The 20,159-nt window shown below is 40.8% G+C and overlaps 1 protein-coding gene across 1 annotated transcript; it reads right to left on the reverse strand.

Moving 5' to 3' along the window:
- Positions 1-3,889: 3,889 nt before the first annotated feature.
- On the reverse strand, positions 3,890-6,357 carry LOC147116687 (forkhead box protein C2-like). Its single transcript, XM_085989535.1, has one exon. The coding sequence runs from the start codon at positions 6,180-6,182 to the stop codon at positions 4,764-4,766; it is 1,419 nt and encodes a 472-aa protein (XP_085845661.1). The 5' UTR covers positions 6,183-6,357; the 3' UTR covers positions 3,890-4,763.
- Positions 6,358-20,159: the final 13,802 nt, after the last annotated feature.

A 20,159-nucleotide genomic window follows, 5' to 3' on the forward strand; every position in this document is an offset into this window, starting at 1 on the left:
AATGTAAGTGTGGGGAGAAAGATGCAGACTTACATTAATAATAATTGTTAAAACGGTTTGACTTGTTGCTGCTGTTGGATCTCATCCTTTGCATTGAGTGTTGTTCATTCCTAAAGTTTAATTTTCTTTTTCAAGAAAAGCTGGCGAAGATTTTTTGGTGTCTGGAATACTTTTAAATTAAAATTTATATAACTTTATATTAATAATGTACAGCACAGAAGGAGGCAATTCGGCCCGTCATGCCTGTGCGGTCTCTTTGACAGAGCTATCCAATTAGTCCCGCTCCCCCGCCCTTTCCCCATTGTCCTGGGAATGTCTCCCTTCAAGTATTTATCCAATTCCCTTTTGAAAGTTACTGTTGAATCTGCTTCCACCGTCCTTTCAGGCAGTGCATTCCAGATCATAACAATACTCTACATAAAAAACCGTTTCCTCTTGTCGCCTCTGGTTACTTAGCCAAGGAATTACCTTCAAAATCGGTATCCTCTGGTTAGGACCAGTCTGCCGCGGGAAACAGTTCCTCCTTATTTAAGAACATAAGAATTTATTTAATTTCAAAACCCTTCATGATTTAGAACACCTCTATCAAATCTCCCCTTAACCTTTTCTGCTCTAAGGAGAACAATCCCAGTTTCTCCAGTCCCTGTGACAAATAATCCCCAGCCATCCCCAAATTGCTGACAGTAACAATGTTCATATTATCAATCCTTCTGCAGCTTTGGGTCCATTTCCCGGAGGGAAGCAGAATGTGCATTGTACTGTGTGGACATTAGGTGGGAAATATTTCCCACTGTAGGCAAAGGGTTAAGGCATTATTGAACCCATATATGTTTCAGTATTCGACACAATTAAAATAGAAAAAAAAGTAGTAAGTTAGCGATAGCAGAAAACAAGTCACCACCCCAGTCCATATTAACAGTCTAGTGCAATATAGTGGTAATCAATGCTAAAACTTTTAACACTATATTGCACTGGCCAGTTTATAGTTTAAATGGCTCGCGTAGATTCCAAAAAGATTAAATAAATAAATGGTCTGACTCTCAATGTCTCAGTATTAGAAACGTGCCTCATTTTTTAAAAGTAGCTTTACTATTGAATGGTTTAGTCTGAGTTTGGTTTATCGCGAATCTAAAGAATACTGGGTATCAATTGCATTGCCATGTGTTTCCCCTCGTAAAAAGTATACTATCCAATATATAAAATTACACTGACGCTTATATTCGACTGTTATCTCGGTCATGAACTACACTGGCCCTTAAGGCAGGTGGCCGCCTAATCAACGTTGCATGAAGAACAGGATTCAGAGTTTGTAGAAAATGCGAACGATTACAGTGTTTAAGTGAGGTTTGTTTGTCCCGTGCGAAAACCGTGCCTGCAGGATAACTTTCAATCAATGGCGTTATTATGACTGCCAGACGTTTGATGCCATTTATCCACACACTTACTACATGAGTGGGCATTTGTCAATTGTTTTCTTTGCCAACCAGTATAAGTAACATTCTATAATTTCTGAACAGGGCTGGTACTGGTTAATAAATGGGCTTCTTTTGTATCTAAACAGAAAAATAAACCATTTACAAGAACGTATTTGAATTGAAAGTAGATGTGAAATGTACCGATTTTACAGTAGGCGCTCCTATGTATAATGTTATCATTACAGCCCTTCACTAATGGTTTATATACCAAACTCGAAAAAGCCCATTCCTGTATCCAGATCACATTAATCATCCTCCTCGCAAGGTCGAGTGGCGTTTATTTTTAAAACACAAATGGGAATTTATTATTTATTCACAGAAATAATGAAACGAAGAAATTAAATCCTGGGAAGACAGACAGTATAATCGGGGCCAAATGCTCTGTTAACAATCTACTGTATGGCATTAGACAGTAATTTGCTCTATACAGGGGGATTTATCTGTTAGGACCACCTTTGAGATTGACTTCAGGTGATCTTTGTAGACAGATAGTTTACTAATCCAGGTTCAATACTCATTGTTATTAGGGGCTGAAGGTACACGACCTATAGGCCTGTGGCACTTACAGGCGTGTTCCATTGTACGTAAAATCCCCATTCCACCTTACAGTGAGCACCAAGTTAAATACTGTTCGCATTTAAGTCGATCTTTCTCTTCCAAATCGTTTATTTTAAACTTTGCCAAATTGCTTATTATATTCGACGCAGTTATGCTGAGTTCAGCGTGGTTGCGTGCGAAAATTGAAAAGTTATATTTAAAAAAATAACGCCAGCAGAAAATTGATCTCAGATTGTCGAAAAATGCACGCGATTTCCATGCCTGGTTCTTGGCATGGAACTGCATGCGCAACTAAAAGTGTTTTTTTTAACAGAAACAGAGGAATCATTTATTCCAAATTTGCACTGGACGTTTTTAGTTTATTTGGATCATGCAAATCAATGTGATCCCAGAGCGCCAGACAGACTTCCGTTTTGATTACCCAACGCCAGATGTTTGCGCATTCTATTCGCAGCTGACTTTCAAGTATATTGTTAATGACAGGTGCAACTATCTACCGAGGCCATCAGTTGGTCCTGGAGCCTGTGCATGAGAAGATAGAACGACCCGATTTGAAACAGGGCCCGCATGTATGCTGAGGAACGCGTTCATACATTCATTCGTAAGGCTCGCCTCTTGGTCAATTATAATACACCTCGGGCTTGCTTTATGCGCTTTCCAGTAACTTTCATCAGGTCTAAACCTGCCAAGGCTAGCTTACAATGGAGTCTGCCGAATGAACATTTGGCCACGGGCCTTCGTAGCTTTTACATGACAGCCATTCAATGCACTCCAGACCAATAGCTGTCTTTCTGAAATACGCCACTATATCTAAGTAAATTTAGACCCAGGAGCTAGATTCACAAAATACTATGTGCGGAATTAATATTAAAATTCACAGTAACAATCAGAATTTTGTAAATTTGTGTTGTCAGAAAAGTTTCATTTTTTCCACTCAAATCCAATATTTTAGTATAGGAGTTACAGTTTCAGGATAACATTTCCAGGCGTTTTGAGGCCTATTAAATAAAGATATCTTTAAAATAAAATTACATCGCCCTCACTTCAACTTTGCTGTGAGTTCCTGCCAACCACAATCAAGTTTTATCATTTAAACTGAGATGACTTGTTTGTTTTTGCAAGCCCGGTCCTTTCTATCGACAGAAACCGGTGCTTGCTCGGTTTTGAATATATGATTAAATGAACTTAACATTGCTGATTATGTCTTGTCAGTAAATGGACTTGTGCGCCGTACCAAATTTCTAAGTTCTAAGGCTTTTAAAACGTAAATACGATGAAGTATTTAAAGCAACCTTGCAGATCAGATGCTCTTTGATATATAAATATATTACTAAGAAAATGCGCGTACTGTAAGATAGCAACTCGAAATAGTTATGCTTTAAGTCAGTAAGATTGCAAAGGTACATTTTATCGAGATAAACAAACGACCTGATTACTTGGAAAATCAAAATGCATTCGCAAAGGCACGAAATTGTCCTTTAAGACAAGGGCTGAGACATATATAAATTCACCTCAGATTCTTGGCATTTTTGTTATATACTTGTTTGTTCTCAGTTACGTCCTTTGATTTTACTGAACTAAAAAAATGCATTTAGTTTTAGATACTTAAGAAGTTATTTGTCAGCTTTGAAACTTAACAGTTGTCAGGAAAGGCATGGTGTGTTGTAGTCAACTTAAACTCGTGCAGTTTGTTACTACTCTGGCAAGCTAGTCTGCAGTAAATAGGTTTAGACTTGATCGCAGGCTTAATAGAAATCTGTGCGGATACAATCAGAGAATCCTGCATCAAGCAGACAAAATGCCAATAACAAACCAGCATGCAATAGACTAAAAAAGATCCACCACGCCACTTTAACGTAAGGCAAAAAAAAACAACACTGATTTATTGTGGTTTTTTTCAGATAAATACAGCAATTAAGATCAACTGAACTCAGAAAGGAAATGTTCTTAAAACAATCCACTACAGACTGAAGGAGTGCTCACGGCACCGGGGCCTGGGCCAGCAATGCAGCACTGTCACTTTTTTTTAAAAAGAGAGATTTCGAGTTTTAGAAAAATACTATGCATCCAATAAATTAGTTCTTTGGTTTTAAACGGAGCAAATATATCGATGATAAGAACGTAATAAAAATTACACTGTACAATGCACATGGCTATAAAACTGAGGTTGAATAACAGTTACGCTTTGGCACTTTACAAGGGCTGGGGAACATTAAAAAAAAACGACAACATCCAGTGAACTGAACTTGAAAATATATTAAATGGCTCTGTAACGTAGCCTCCATAGAAAATCGTACAATTTACATCAAATATAACGTTGCATCAACACCCAGACAAAATGTCAGGAGAAAAAAAATGTAGCACTTGAAATGGAACGTGATTGTATTAAACAAATACTGCATGAACAGAACATACAAGGTATCACTAGAATATTGGTCCATTAAACAGTTTAGACCCTATATTTGGCAGTTGCCATTTTGCTAAACTTTAATTATTCAAGTAGGTTTCCCTTATTTTAAGATTTTTAAACAAAAACTGTGTTTTAAGTTTTCAAACTCCTTATACACACTTTCTAACTACAAATCCTCAACACGTTTGGCCACTCACAACGCACTTTGGAAAGTCTCAGTCAATATCTTATGTGCAGTCCTAAGTTGTTTTTTGCAGTTTTGTTTTCATCTCCCAATATACATTTTTTTTTTTAAAAAGATAGCTAGGCTGGTTTCTAAATCAATACTTATTGCAGTCGTAGGCGTATGGACCTGAATGTCGGTATACTGACGGTGTCGATCGATAAGGGATTTGACAGCTTGTGTTCCCGCTCACCTGATGGTCACTGAGGGCTGAGCTCTCAATGCCGAGTCGGTGGGAGTTAAACATCTCCCGCACATTGGGAAAAGTCTGCTGCTGGCCGCCGAACGTGTGGCCCGAGAGGTGATTGAGATCTGCCCCGTGGTTCAGGTACCAGGAGGCGGCTTGCCCTGCGCCCCCAGGCTGCTGATGGTGGCTCGAGGTTAGGACACCTTCCTGGCCTGTGCTGAGATTCATGGCGTTCAGCGAGGAACTGGTGCTCACAGAGTGATCTGAGATAGCATCCTCCAAGGTGGTAGGCACCAGCATATGGTTGTTCCTGTCGCCCGCGTACAGACTCATGGTTCTCATACTGCAATGGTAACTTCCACTGGTGTCCATATTTTGGCTACACGCTGGGCTGTAGATAGATTGTTGCGTTTGAGGGTAATTTACCGGCAACGAGGATACCATGCCAGTCCTGCTGGAAGCCACAGCCACTGGGCTAAGATCTCCTTGAGGAGATGTCCTTAATGTCATAATATTTTCCACACTAAACCCGGACAGGCTGCTATTTGGAGGGTTGTGGTCTGGGATAGAGCTTTCTGTGGAAACTGACGGCGTGGAAGCAACGCTCCTTGGGCTGTCTTGCATCATGCTACTGTTATCTGGGCTCTCTAAGCTCTCTACTTTAGTGATGACAGGCATGCCCGGGGACACAGCTTCGTTCTTGACCACCACCTTTTTTTCCGTGCTGTCCTTCGAGGTGTCGGTCTGTGAAACGGGGGCCTGGCCCCCTTTCGGGTCTTTCTGTTGGCGGTCTCGCTCTTCCTTATCCTTCATCGCGTCCTTTTTCTTAAACCTCCTCCTCCTCCGCAAGAAGCTGCCGTTCTCAAACATGTTATAGGAGTCCGGGTCCAGCGTCCAGTAGCTGCCTTTACCTGGCTTTTTATCATCCCGGGGCACTTTAACAAAACACTCGTTCAGAGATAAGTTGTGGCGGATGCTGTTCTGCCAGCCCTGTTTATTTTCACGGTAAAATGGAAAGCGATCCATGATAAACTGATAGATCCCATTGAGAGTAATTTTCTTATCAGGCGCGTTTTGGATTGCCATGGTTATCAGGGCGATGTAGCTGTAAGGAGGCTTGACCAGGTCTTTGGGAGCCGGCTGTTGGTGGTGATGGTAGGGTCCGTAGGATCTTGCCATACCTGTAGTATACTGGTCGTGCCCCGAATACACGCTCATCGGGGTGGGCATGCTGCCATAACTGCCGGCGGCTCGATAATAATTTTGGTCGCTGAGGTAAGGCACGACTCCCAGAGCATTGGGGTCTGACACTGGGTAACGCGCCTGCATCGTCGATGTTAAACGGGGTGATTTTTTTTTTCGGCACAAAATTGCTGCTTGGAGCTAGTATTTAGAAATAATCTTTATTGGTTGAAGGCGTGGATCCAATTTTAGTCCTTGATTAAGAGCGCGCCCGTAGATAGTCCTAAAGGTTTGGGGAAGTTTCAAAAACTTTCAGGCGAGCGAGTCTTTTACGGCAGGCAGGCTCCGCCCCTTCTGGAAATTTTAAACCAATCAGAATGGGAGTTGTGGGGCGTCAATACATGTCCACGCACGTAGGTGGCGTAATTTAAAGTGAAACAGGTTTCACTGATATAGTGGGGGACAAAAACAACCAAATTAAGTATTGTAAATAGTTTATGTATTATTTAGAATCGAATTTTGCACATGCATTTGAATCTTATTCGGAACATAATATAAGACAAAGATTTTTGGAAAAAAATGTTATTTTATTGTATTGTCTTTGCATATGTGCCTCGCACGTGAAATTGGCGATCAGAGCAGAATCATTTCGTACCAAATACAGCCCATTGCAATTTTAAAAAATATACAATTTCATTCTTTTCAGAGTCCAAGTGCTGTAAGTTCGTCGCTCAATAAGTATCTTGGGTCGCTAGATTTAGTGTCAGAAGCCCCCGTCATTTTAATGGTTTTATTAGAAATTAACTCGACTTAGTTAGTTAACCAAAGGCGTGCTCGACAAGGTGCCGATTCTGAAATTCCTCCTCCAGCAGCGAAGTGATTTTTTAAAAATTGTTTTACTTTTATTGTTAAGCAATTAATCTTGAGAAAGCCCAGCACATTAAATAGGCAAATAAGGAAACGTTCAAAATGTTTTTTAAAATATATTTTTTGGGGGGATAACGGCCTTTCACAGTAAGTTTGTCTTAAATCATCTCGTAGCAATCCTGAAAGCAGCGTGTAGCAACAGTGGAACTGGTCATTTTGCCCCAAGGAATGCATGAAAAGTTGACCTTATTATAAAGGCATGGGAGCTATATTTTGATTATGTTTAAAATCGAATCAATAAGATGAGCAAATATTTACTCAAACGATGCATTGCGTTTAAAAATAGGACAAATACATTCGACTTTATAACTAGTAATTCTGACTATAGGGTAATTCAGACTTCTCCTTGTTTAAAGTGTTTATTGTATTGAAATCTCCAGACTCTGTTGTTAAGCAAAATAGACGTTTTCCCTCTTGTCCTTACGCATTGTGCGTGGAATCCGATTATATTTTTCGTTTATAGCCAATTATACGTGAGCTATAATTGGATTCCCGCTTTTAGTATTCAAAATTAAATCACAGGGGGAAAAGAATGATCGCCAGTATTTATCAATACTACATTTCAAGGCTGTTTTATTTCCATGTATCTGATACTGAGTTTTCTTTGCCTATTTGATTATTTTATTTTACACGTTTAGCTAGCACAAATCAGGCTGTCCATCTGGGTAATAATGACACCGATAAGTGTCAAGCGTCCTGTGGTCCCCCTGAAGTCTGGCGGACTTTGATAACAGGTTTTTTTTATTTTGGCGAGTTATTTGTATTGCTGTTATCTGCAGCCCCCCTTCCCTCCACCCCAACACACACACACACACCAGTGGGAAAAAAAATCAGGACTGTTTTCCTTTAACGCTTTTCAGTAAGTCTCACAAAACCAAATAACTAAAAAAAAATCTACGGGAGGCAAGTGAAGTGAATGTCGAATTAGGTCAGTCAGCGAACTGGTGGGCATGTTATAGCTGTTAAGCAAAAGAAACAAGCACGTTAATTCTGAATTAATTACATTTGAATCAATAATCGGGATAGAAGTAACGGCAACCGGCTTCTCAGCAGCGAAATGCCAAGTGCTGTTCAGATTGCTAAACATTTGTTTGAGCAACTGATTACTGGTTGAAGGAAAGAACGACTGGAATTTGGTTCAAAGATACTCAGTCATACGGAGAACATCTCAATACTTCATCAGCGTCCTAATTTGCTGCAGTTGCACATTTTATAGGTTGTGTCAAAACTGTCGGCGAGAAAGGGTCTGAAGAACTACAGTGAAGTGTACCAAGGATTGGTGGAATGCAAAGATTGCTTAAAATCATTTGTAAGGAAAGCTCAGGCCATGCAACTAATAGAAGAGAATGATATGGATTTTTTACCATTATCCAATGTGGGGGAGGGGGAATAAAGTTCTGTAAGTGTACCGATTGCAGCCAGTTTAAAGTACAGTAAACATTTGTTTTATAATAAAACAGACCGGGTATCATCATACTAACCAAATCAAGAACATAACTGGGACACTGCAGGATGCAAATTGGATTCATTTTTGCCCAGTGCATAGGCTTGAATACAAATTGATTTTGTTGTCGGGCGATATGGGATATACCTAACTGATTGCATATCTGTATGAATAAGGTTTCAGCGGTGAATCGCTTACCTCACTTCACAATCCCAGCCATCACATCCCAGCCCTAGACGGGGGTCGCCCTTTAATTTTTTTTTCAACTGTCATAGCAGTCTGTTAAAACTGACACATTGAAATCGACGAACAAATATTATGTCTCCGCGTTTTATTGTGTCTGTGCTGATCCTAATGTCAATACCAACTGCAAGCAGCATGGTTCAGTGGCAACACAAACAACTTGTTGCAAAAAGTCAGGGCAAGCAAAAGTCTTCAGTAGCAGTGAGGTACGTGCAGATAAGGTCAGATTTTCCCTTGACTTGGACCCTGACTGTTTCTATTGTGCCTCTTTGCCAAGCCAATAATAGTTGAAAATACAATTTTTTCCCCTCATAGCGGCTCTTTCCCTCTTTCCCCCCTTAATACATTAATGTTGCTGGATATTTATAGATAAAGTTATTTTCCCATTGCGGATATAGGATATAAGTTATAAATCGTTCTTCGACATGAGTTAACACACCTATAAAAGTGCCGAAGAAAACTGAAGATTTTATTGCTATAATTTAGTGTTCTGCACAAGGATTCTGTATTTTCAAGGGATAGCTTTTTTAAAAAAAATCTGCACTTATGGTAAAAAAGGATGTTTAGAACTAAAATTTGAAATTAATTCAATGGTAATAACGGTATGGATCACTACAATTTTATTCGGGCGATTAAGCTGTTTTCCAACAATGCGGTATCTCATGAGTTTGGCACTGAACTAAGTCTACCATCTAACGTTGTGCGAATCAACGCATTTATTTGAGCATTAACACTTATTTTTATCCGCCGCCAGTGCAAGCAGGAAGAAAGTTTTAACGAGAACCCCGACTGGTTCTGTCCGCTTGTTTGAAGCAATCCCTCCATTCTCTATTTATTGCTGCCCTCTAGTGGCGGTATCTAGTCCCGCAGGGTTTCCTATTTTCATATTTCAAAAATCTTTATACCTTTACCTGAGTTGATTAGCATAAATAGACTTACTTTTTTTCCCCTTACTTGGTAATTACATTTCGTTGCTTAGCCTCACATTTAAGATATAATTTTAATTTCATTCCAATCCGTTTAGAATCGGGACGGCAGGAAAGACACCATTCTGCTAAAAGGGCAGCTCGTTAGTTACAAGACACCTTTAAAATCTGAAATTGATTGGAAAATGAATGATGTGAGGATTAGAAACATTTACCCTAGCAAAATGTTATTTTACTGATTAACAATACTCCGCAAAAATCCACCTGAAGGCTTTATCGGTTCCAGAGATTGTACAACGTTAAAAGAAAATTGTAGGGATACCGATCACATTTTAATCTCTTATCAATTCACCATTATTGGCCTGTTTATCAAATGAAGATGGGGATTTTATTATTTAGAACTTTATAATGAAAACGTGGCGGGGGCGTCTAACTGGCTTCGTTTGGATAGAAATGTCAGTTGTGACTTTTGAACAAGATCGGGTTTAATGTCTTGCTACTTTACAAGGACTTCTGTACAGACTCATTCGAATCGCCTGGGACTTCGTTACCAACATGCGTGTTAAAAGACGAACGTTTTATATTAGAGACCGAGTCTTAAAACGAGAGCGATGCCCAATAGAAATCTCAACGGATTTCTAAAATATTACACGAAAAATACTCAAGCGCCTTTCTCTGTACGATTCATTATCAATGCCAAAAATAATCATTTATGTTGCTTCCTTTGCACATCCAGAAGTTGTCTTCTATCAGAATCGAAATGCTGAACATTTGCGTTGCATGTTGAGGGTAAGTTTGTTTAAATGCTTCATTTGGTCCATTCCTGCCCCAGCATGAGCCGGCGTTAAGGATATCACCAGGACTCTCAACTCCCGTGAACTCCGAGGGAAGCGCCTGGGTAAAGGGAAGACGCGCGAAGGAACTGTACTCAGCTCCCACGCTGTTGGATTTCTTGCAGTTTGTCTTCCTTCATATATATTCGTCTCTTTAATGATGTGAGCGCCGACGAAATAGCCTCTTTTTAATGTTTATTTGTAAATCAGTGTTTCCACCAAAAACACAAATGCAGACGCTAGCAGGACCGAGGAGTCCTTTTTTGAGGTCGCGCAGAGTATGTGTACGTGCACATATAGTATAGTTAAACTAAAATTGTGTTTGTTTTAGTTTGGACGCCGTGAAGGGGAAAAAAAACTACCCCGAAGGTTAAGTGTCACTTGTCCTATTTTCTCTCAATATTTCGTTCCTGACAACACTGTAATAAATTCAAGATTAACAAACTCATATAAAAGAAGAATCTTCGGAAATAACAAAAAAAAGTTCTGTCACGGAACCTAAATACACTTTTATATACAATCAGATGAATAAATGATGTGATTTGCCGTGTGCGAGAAATGATAGCAGAATAATCACGCTTTCCCTCTCCAGCTAGTTTTGCCTCGCCGCAAGAGTGAATGAACAGGTTTCGAATTAGGACGCAGGGGATTAGGACCAAGTGCAATAAAAGATGAGAAAAAGAATGGCACTCCTCAAGAATAGACTGAAAACTCAGGCAAACATCGATTTGACAATTTATTGCAGAGCTGTAACAGAATTTAAGCCAGTGGAATCAAAGAAAACAATCTTCACTCTGTGTGTCTGGAGTATTCGCTGATTCTTATAGAGGGTTTAACGTTAAGCTATCCTTTCTGTGAAGTGAGACTGTGTCGTGAAGGCATTAAATAGAAATGTCAGCAGAGAATCAAAGCTGTTGTTAACGTTTGAAATAGTTAAACCCGGGCTTGTTTGTACAATTATCACAGCTTGCCAATTTCATCCTCGTGTTTATTATTAAGACGTACTTTAACATGGATGTAAGCATTTTCATATTTTCCTAATAAGCTTGTCTACAATTTTTTTTAGGAGAGACCCCACTTCATACCACGAAAGGAAATGGGAACATTAATCTTTGGATTACACAATAATAATCCCTAATTGCAGAATCCATTGTAAAGAAAATTTATGACTACACAGCAGGAAGGAGAGAAGAGATTTACTGCTCTAAGGTGAAAAGGATTTTTGAAATAGTCTAATCATTAAAAAGGAGAGGATGGAGCCACTGATTAGGAGATAGCGATTTTCAAGTACACAGGGGGCAAGAATAGCTCTGCAGGAAGTTTCCCACTTGCTCAGAGTCTCCTTTCACCTCCAGCTATGCAGTCATCACTTTATACGTTTTCCTTTCCACTGACTTGTGGCGGGGTGGTGGGTGATGCTTGTGATTTGGAACTTGACTGTGATATTTCATTGCTTTTTGTTCTCCACCAATAGACCTGCTCTTTAAAACAACAGATTTGGGGGTTGTTGAAAACTTATAAAGTGCTCAGAAAGATATGAATGATATTCAATAATTCCAAAGTTATTTTTTACAAGCTGTTTACTGCATGGAACCTATTTGACTGCTTTTTTTGTCATTTCAGGGTTCAAGTAAGACAAGTTAAACAATGTCACCTTGGTTTCTCATCTTAAGATAGCATTCCTGGGGAGGACCATTCATTTAGACACTGGGTAAAACTCATCTAACTACATAAAAACAGTGATTATACTTCAAACAGTAATTCATTGGTTGTAAAGTGCTTTGGGACATCCCAGAGATATGATAAGGTGCTATATAAATTCAAGTTCTTTCTTAACGAATTCAAGTCCTAGCAGATTAAAATGACAAGCAGCCTTCGAACCATCAAACTTTGAACCATTCGGTCAATGCCTACATCAGATGATGTTCTTATATGTTTGCTACTTCTCTCACAAATGACATTGATGTGTAACATCGACTTTATAGAAGCAGATATAATTTGTTCATATTGAAGCCATGCACCACACTAAAACTCTCAACCTGTTCTCAAGTTTACTTTTGCACATTTATGAAAAGAATGATTAGTAAAGCAAAGGTCAGAAACTGATGTTACAACATTTTCATTCATTATTTGGATCAGTATAATATCGATTTATCTACTGAACAAAGCAGTGAAGCTTCATTAGAAAGAAAGAACTTGCATTTCTATAGCGTCTAGCATGACCTCCGGATGTCCCAAAGCGCTTTACAGCCAATTAAGTACTTTTGAAGTGTAGTCACTGTTGTAATGTAGGAAACACAGCAGCCAATTTGTGCACAGCAAGCTCCCACAAACAGCAATGTGATAACGACCAGATAATCTGTTTTTTTAGTGATGTTGGTTGACGTATAAATCATATCACCAAGAGGTATATATATGAGGCAAAAACTGTGTCTTGTAGAACTTCTACCATAATGGAGGGGACCCCTGATGGGTAATGGAAATTGGTAGATAATTGAAGCTCCCCAAATTTTGGTCTTGCACATATGGTACAACCACATCCTAGGCCCGGGAATGAAGATGGGCAGAATGCAAGTAACAAAAGGAATATTTGATGCAATTTTATTGATCAAAAATGAGATAAAATACCCCAAGAAAATTCAGAGAACCAGGAAATCAAATAACTGAAGCACAGCTATCGGAAGTTCCAATGCAGTATGGGACATTTTGTGGCGTTATTTTAATTCAAAGTACCCTGCCTCACTGAATGTATTGCTATCATACGATAGCCGTTGTAAAATAAAATGCTATTTGTTAAATGGGCTTTTCAACCCTAATGTGGGTCAATGTGACATTAACATCGTATAGCCAATTATGAAATTGGGTTGTGAAATGCAATACATTTTCATAATGTCTCCTGTGACAGGATTTCTTGGATTTTATAGGCAAAGAAATAATATCATGTGTTGAATTTATGTGTTTGACTTGTTGAGTTTCCATTGCTACAAAAGATGCAGGAAGCAGCTATTAAGAGAACGATTACATATTTATGTTCTAAATAAATTGATGTAAAGCAAAATGAATTCTGTTGCTTTAAAAATGAAACACTTTTTCCTCCAGCATAGAACTATTCACTTTTATTGATGTTTAATAAGAAGGAAAACCACATTGTAGAGAGGGAATATTACAGGGATGGGAATTCATTTCATCAAGTAGAAATTTTTTGCCTGATACTTTGCTGAGGTTTGTACATTTCCTAAGGTAAGCAGTGGTATTTTGGGTTATATTCGCATGAAATATTTTTCAACCCCCTCCCCTCCACTACAAATACTGAGAAGTGTTTTTAGGTTCTTTTCAGCTTGACTCCAAGGCTCCAGTTTGTCAGTTTCCACTCAGTGATGTCAGCAATGTCCATGGAAAACAGTGCAGCTGTCAGCAAAGTGCCTGGAAAATTAGTATTTTCCTCTTGCCATGGTTTCCAATTATAATATGCAGTGTATATTTGTTTTTATCAATTATTTACTCTGCCGAATAGCCTCTTTAAGGATTGTGAGTGTTGCAAAATATCCCTAAACTTCAACAAACAAGTAACTAGAAAAAGGACAGCTGATTCCAGTCAGACCGGACTGTAGTGTCTTCCGAATGCTATCCACATCTGTGCCATCAGATTGTGTGCAGATTCTTGACTAACTCAATGGTTTTTACTTAACACTGCCATAGCTGTGGATAGACCAAGGTTGGCAAACGTTGAAAATATCTCAGTCTATCAGGAAGTTTTCATGAGAGTTTGTTAAATTAAATTAAATTAAATTAAATTGTAAATTAAAGGAACTTGGGAGAGATTTAGTAACAATTAAGAAGTTCAGAAAAAGTAGTCCCTCATATAGAACAAAATGGACACAGAAAATCCTGCTCTCTATACTCTAGCGATGCAGTTCTACTGACTCTTTTGCACTGATGCAAAGCAATCTTTGGTGTGCATTGTTCTAAAAGTAGCAGGATAACCTAGTACACGAGACCAAGCAGGTGTCTTACATCACTTTAAATTTATGCAGAGTCTGTAGTATAACTCCAGCCCAGTATAAAATTGCATTTCAAGTCATCTCTTGGGCTACCTGGGAACTTTCAAAACTAGGAATGGATTTTTTTTTAAGTTAGGAGAAATCAGATGTTCCCACCATACTCGCCTAACATGAAAAATTAGGAGTGGAGCTTTGCACGTGCATCAAAGAACACATGCTGCAGCGCTCTGTTGTCACTGGCCTTCATTGTTGGGCAGACTTGGGTCAGAATGCACTATATCAAGGGTTTACTAATTGCACATTGAAGCCAGCAGATACTGGTCTCAGGTCATTAGCTACAGTATAATTGCATCAAAGTTTCCTCATTTTGGCATGTACTTCAGTCAGAAGATAAGGATCTGAAGTGATTTAGAAATCACATTCAAATGCTAGTAATGAATCATATACTTTATCACAAAGACACTTTTACTGTGTCTTCAAAATAAGCCATTTTTGTGGAAACAGCCACAAGGGAGGAATCTACGGTATCAGACATTAGCATAATGGTTTTATCATTTTTGCATTATTCATAGAAAATGTCTACCAATAATGTCATACCCCAAAACCGTGAAGGGATTTCATTATTTAATGCAGAAATGCCAACACAATAGCATTTTTTCACTTGAAGATGTCTTTGCTTTACACAGTTACATCTATGCCATAATCTGCTTGAATATATTGTTGAATGCTCCCAGATTGCTGAATGCCACTTTTGAATATTTCATCCAATTTAAATAGACATATGGCTCAGAGAGAGAATCATTTAATGCAACGAGCTGCAAATGGAGATTCAATTGATTTTCTATTCTGACTTCAAGGGTCTTCATCCTAAATTGTAGTGTCAGGGAAAAACCATAGTCCCCTATCTATGTATTGTTGTAACTTCCACCTTCCCCCTACACTAGAAGGGTGGGATAATTTAGCTTAGAGCTATCTCCATCAAACTGAGTGAGAGTATTTCCTCCTCAGTTGATTTTCCTTATCTCCTCGAGACTACATGGTTCAGACTAACAGACGTTAGCCGAGAGAAGGGTGAAATCAGAAGATTTTGGCCAGCTTTTGGATTTGAAGTCAGGTTGTTGAGAATCTAATACTCCAACATTATGACTACTGGACTAGTTTTAGCAACCTGAATTTAAGAATAAGTTGTTGTTTTACAATATAGGGAATCAATCTAACCGAGATGTTCATCAATACTATCAGACCTCATAGTTACAGTTTACTCTCTACCAGCTTCCATAGATGGCTTGCCCATTGTCATTGCCACTTTTCCATTTAGGTATTCTTATACACAACCACACTATCTAAGCTTTTTTTCTAGCTGGGACACATTCCATCACTTTCCAAGGGAACTAGTTATCAGCCAGTTAAAATCAAATACAGAAAATTTTCATCTTCATATACAATTGAGCACAATGAGAAACAATATAATAAACGTTAACAAATGTCCAAAACTGCTAAAGAAAACACATTCTCTTGAGAGGTACTGGGTAGCACGGTGAGTTAGTACAACTATCCTTTCATTTGGGTTTGAATCCAGCTTCCTCTTCACTCTGAGACTTGATGAAAAGAGCTAAACAGTCCCAATAGTCCAAAGTCCTAAGCACAAAACTAACCACAGCTTGGTAGTCCCACTTAGGTCTCAAGAAAGACTGGTCACAAGAAGTGAAACTTTGGTGGAATAATCAGAGTGGTTTTGAGTTTAGAATTAGGCCCTTGGTTGGGATACAGTAGATGAAGCTTTGCCATACACTTAATCTGAGCTATTCGTGTCATAGTGGGTGCAATAGTGGAACAAATGTCATTCTCTAATAATGATTTCTCATATCTTACAGGAGGCAAATTCATTGCTTTATTTTCCTGGTTCAAAAGCAAAAATAAACCACTTTTTTCAACCATGCCTTGAATGCACTTTTACCATACGGTGACATAGTGGTTAGCACTGTTGCCTCACAGCGCCAGGGACCCGGGTTCAAATCTGGCCTCGGGCGACTGTCTGTGTGGAGTTTGCACATTCTCCCTGTGTCTGCGTGGGTTTCCTCCGGGTGCTCCGGTTTCCTCCCACAGTCCAAAGATGTGCAGGTTAGGTTGATTTGGCTATGATAAATTGACCCTTAGTGTTAGGGGATTAAATACGTGGGGTTACGGGGATAGGGTGGGGTATGTGTCGGTGCAGGCTCGATGGGCCAAAATGGCCTCTATCTGCACTGTAGATTCTGTGAAACTCTGTGAATAATGCTGTATAATAAAATTAGATAATAGCTGAACAGAAAAGTGACAATAGGCAGACATCTGTGAGAGTTGGAAGGGGGCAGATCACAAAGAGTTTCTGAGAATTATGTACAATAAACTGAGATTCAGCCTTACACTTTTATTCACTGGCGTGTGGAAATTCTTTCACAGAATTTTTGATTTGGCTTCTTATTTTAAGGATTTGAATATTATTTTCCCTGTCCAGACAAGAAGTGCAATGATCAGAAGCACAATATGAAAAATAATTTCACAAATTTGCACCTCATACAGTATGATTAATCACTGGATGCGTTTAAATCAGGTCATCATGAAATAATCTTTATATTTCACACACACACATCACAGAGTATCGTGCTCATCCCACAATAACAAGTCATTTATTTATGTTATTTTTGTAGCTATTTTATTGTTTTAATTTTTTGCTTCATCCAAAATAAACTCAGTTATGTCACAGTGACTCTGAGTGTCATTCTGAGAACATGTGAATCTTATAGTTATCGCACTTCCATGTTTAGAATACTGGATCTTTTTAAAATATTGAATGCAAATTGCCTCCAGAGTGAAGTGTGGCATCTCCATATGTCTTCTGCAGTCATTTCCATCCTTGGAACCAATCCTCCATCAGAGCAGGACAACTGTAACTTTGCCAGGCCCTCCTGCACCTTTTATACTGTGTACCCTGGTCCTGCTTCCCTGCTGGTTGTCAGCATTTCCTCTGTTGCAGTAGGGACGCCATTTCCAAGAAAATTCACATAATCACAGATTGCACCATACTGAAATTGTATTTGATTTGTTTCACAAGTACCAAGACTGAGTGTTATTCTAGATTTATAGTGTAGGTATTTGGGTTCACCGATGTAGGTATTGGACGAATTCCTACTTACTAATTGAGTTCGACTCCAGGAGAACAATCAAAAAAGGTTTTTAATGCAGGAACAGAGGAATTCTAGCAGGTTGCAGAGCTAGGTACAGGAGAGCCATAAAATAGGTCTTCACCAGACGGCGACGCCACGAGGACTGAGTAGGCAGTCCCGTGGATTGCGCGGTGACGTCATCGCATTCTTCCCGCGCTTGGGTAGTCATGTGACTTGCGTGATGACGTCATCACGTTTTCCCGCGCTTGGGACGGTCACGTGATGTGCGACGTGATGTCATCGCGTTAACCCGCGTCATCGCGTTCGCCCGCGCTCCCAAAGGAGGAAAGCCCCGCACCGGCTACATCGTTACGTTAAAGAGAATTATGTACGGTAAGTAAGGGACACTCGGTGGTACCGCTACATGCGCCCCCCCCCCAGAATTCACTTTAACGGTCGGCATCAAACGATGAGATGGTCTGACGAGTCTGTCCAAACGACTCCTGTAGTCTCAAGACGGAGACTGCTGGGTGGCTAGCGGGCGGTCGTACTTGGGTTGGCGTAACGACGATGGGTGGTCTCGGTGGTCATGCTGTCTCGACTTGGCGGGCGAGGTCCAAATATGTGCTGGTTGTGAGCGGATCCTTGCGTGCAGCCTTGCAAAGGACCGTGGCATCATGGCGAATAAAACGTATTCAGCCATGCGAAGGACCGTGGAAGCGTGTGACTTCTGTAGCCCATGGTTCAAAGCGGGCGCCGGGGCGAAACAGCTGGCCGCATCATAGCGACTGGCAGGTTGGGCAGACGTGGACCATGGTTCTGTCATTGTTGGGAAAAAGTCCCCAGTCTGACAAAATCTGCAGGAACGCCGAACGGGTGATCCAGGAGGAAAAAAACGTGGGTCTGGGCAGGTCGGTGAACTTGCCAACAGACGAGCGAACTCTCCGGCAGTCGGGAACGCACAGAACGGTGCATGCCGTAGTGCTACTGCAGTAACACAGAAGAGAGTGAACCGTTGCTGCGTTGATCAGTGATCGGTGATGACAGCAATTTTCACGTGGCCGATCGCGGCCGCGGGATGCCCGTTGGACCTGTCCTCAATGGTTGCAGCATCAGTAGATGTTTGCTTTTGTTGAGGGGAAAACTGTCGAGAGGGCGGCAACGCTTCTAGTTGTTGTTGATTTCGGTAGGGGGAAAAACTGCCGGGAGGGCGGCAACGCTTCACCGTCGCGCCGAAAAGCGTGGTAGAAAAGACAGACCAGCAGGCTGAAGGGCTGGTGCGGCGTCGGCGGGGGATGGGTCCTCCTGGTTTGTGAGGGGCGAGTCCTCATGGGTTGCGAGGGGTGAGTCCTTGTGGGTTGCGAGGGGCGAATCCTCGTGGATTGCGAGGGGCGAGTCCTCGTGGGTTGCGAGGGGTGGTTTGCGAGGACTGAATCCTCGTGGCCTCTCCGCCGGGGCGCGCTCCGATCCTGTGAGCCCGTAAACGTGCTGTACCCACGCTGTGAGCGTGTTATACTTGCTGTTCTGCCGTGGGGTTGTTGAAGAGGCTGACGCTCCGAAAGTCGGTAGAGCTGTCGAAAACGGAGACCTTCTCCAGATACGTGGTCTGCGCCATAACGATGTTGCACAAGGCGAACGGGGCTTCTACCAGGATAAAGCACGAGGGCGGTTGTTGCTCCCAGTGTTGCGGTAGCTGAGCGAAACGGCTGTAGCTTCCAGGCGTGCTTCTTTCGTGAAAGACGTTCACGAAAAATCGGGGCCCGGCTGCGCTGCTTTCGTGAAAAACATTCACGAAAAACGGGGTCACCAATGTAGATTGTAGGTATTGATGAGCTCCCGTCCTCATGTCGTTGGTCACCAATTGTAGGAATTGGTGTTCGTCGGTTGTTGTTCGTCGGTTGTTGTTCGTAGGTTGTTGTTCGTCGGTTGTTGTTCGTCATGCCGTTCTTCTGTGAAAATGTTCACAGAGACGGGGTTCAGGCTGTGCGCTTCCTCCGTGAAAAACGTTCACGGAGACAGGGTCACCAATTGTAGGTATTCGGGTTCACTGATGTAGGTATTGGACGAATTCCTACTTAATAAATCGAGTTCGACTCCAGGAGAACAATCAAAAAGGTTTTTAATGCAGAAACAGAGGAATTCTAACAGGTTGCAGAGCTAGGTACAGGAGAGCCATAAAATAGGTCTTCACCAGACGGAGACGCCATGAGGACTGAGTAGGCAGTCCCGTGGATTGCGCGATGACGTCATCGCGTTCTTCCCGCGCTTGGGTAGTCACGTGACTTGCGTGATGACATCATCACGTTTGCCCGCGCTTGGGACGGTCACGTGATGTGCGAAGTGATGTCATCGCGTTAACCCACGTCATTGCATTCGCCCGCGCTCCCAAAGGAGGAAAGCCCCGCACCGGCTACATCGTTACGTTAAAGGGAATTATGTACAGTAAGTAAGGGACACTCGGTGGTACCGCTACAATAGGATCATGCATTGATAGCAGTCTTCTGCTGGGTTTATTATACATGAGTGAAAGGCACATATGTGCATGCCATAGATGTGAGTGAATTATGAAGCACTTCTCATAAATTAAATAAAGAAAAGAACTTG

Source organism: Somniosus microcephalus, chromosome 6, assembly GCF_052327205.1.
Source record: "Somniosus microcephalus isolate GS21.2 chromosome 6, FLI_Smic_1.0, whole genome shotgun sequence".
In the NCBI taxonomy this organism is placed as follows: domain Eukaryota; kingdom Metazoa; phylum Chordata; class Chondrichthyes; order Squaliformes; family Somniosidae; genus Somniosus; species Somniosus microcephalus.

What these genes read in the sequence shown, in the direction of transcription:
- LOC147116687 (XM_085989535.1), bottom strand. Translation starts at nt 6,182, where the DNA reads ATGCAGGCGCGTTACCCAGTGTCAGACCCCAATGCTCTGGGAGTCGTG.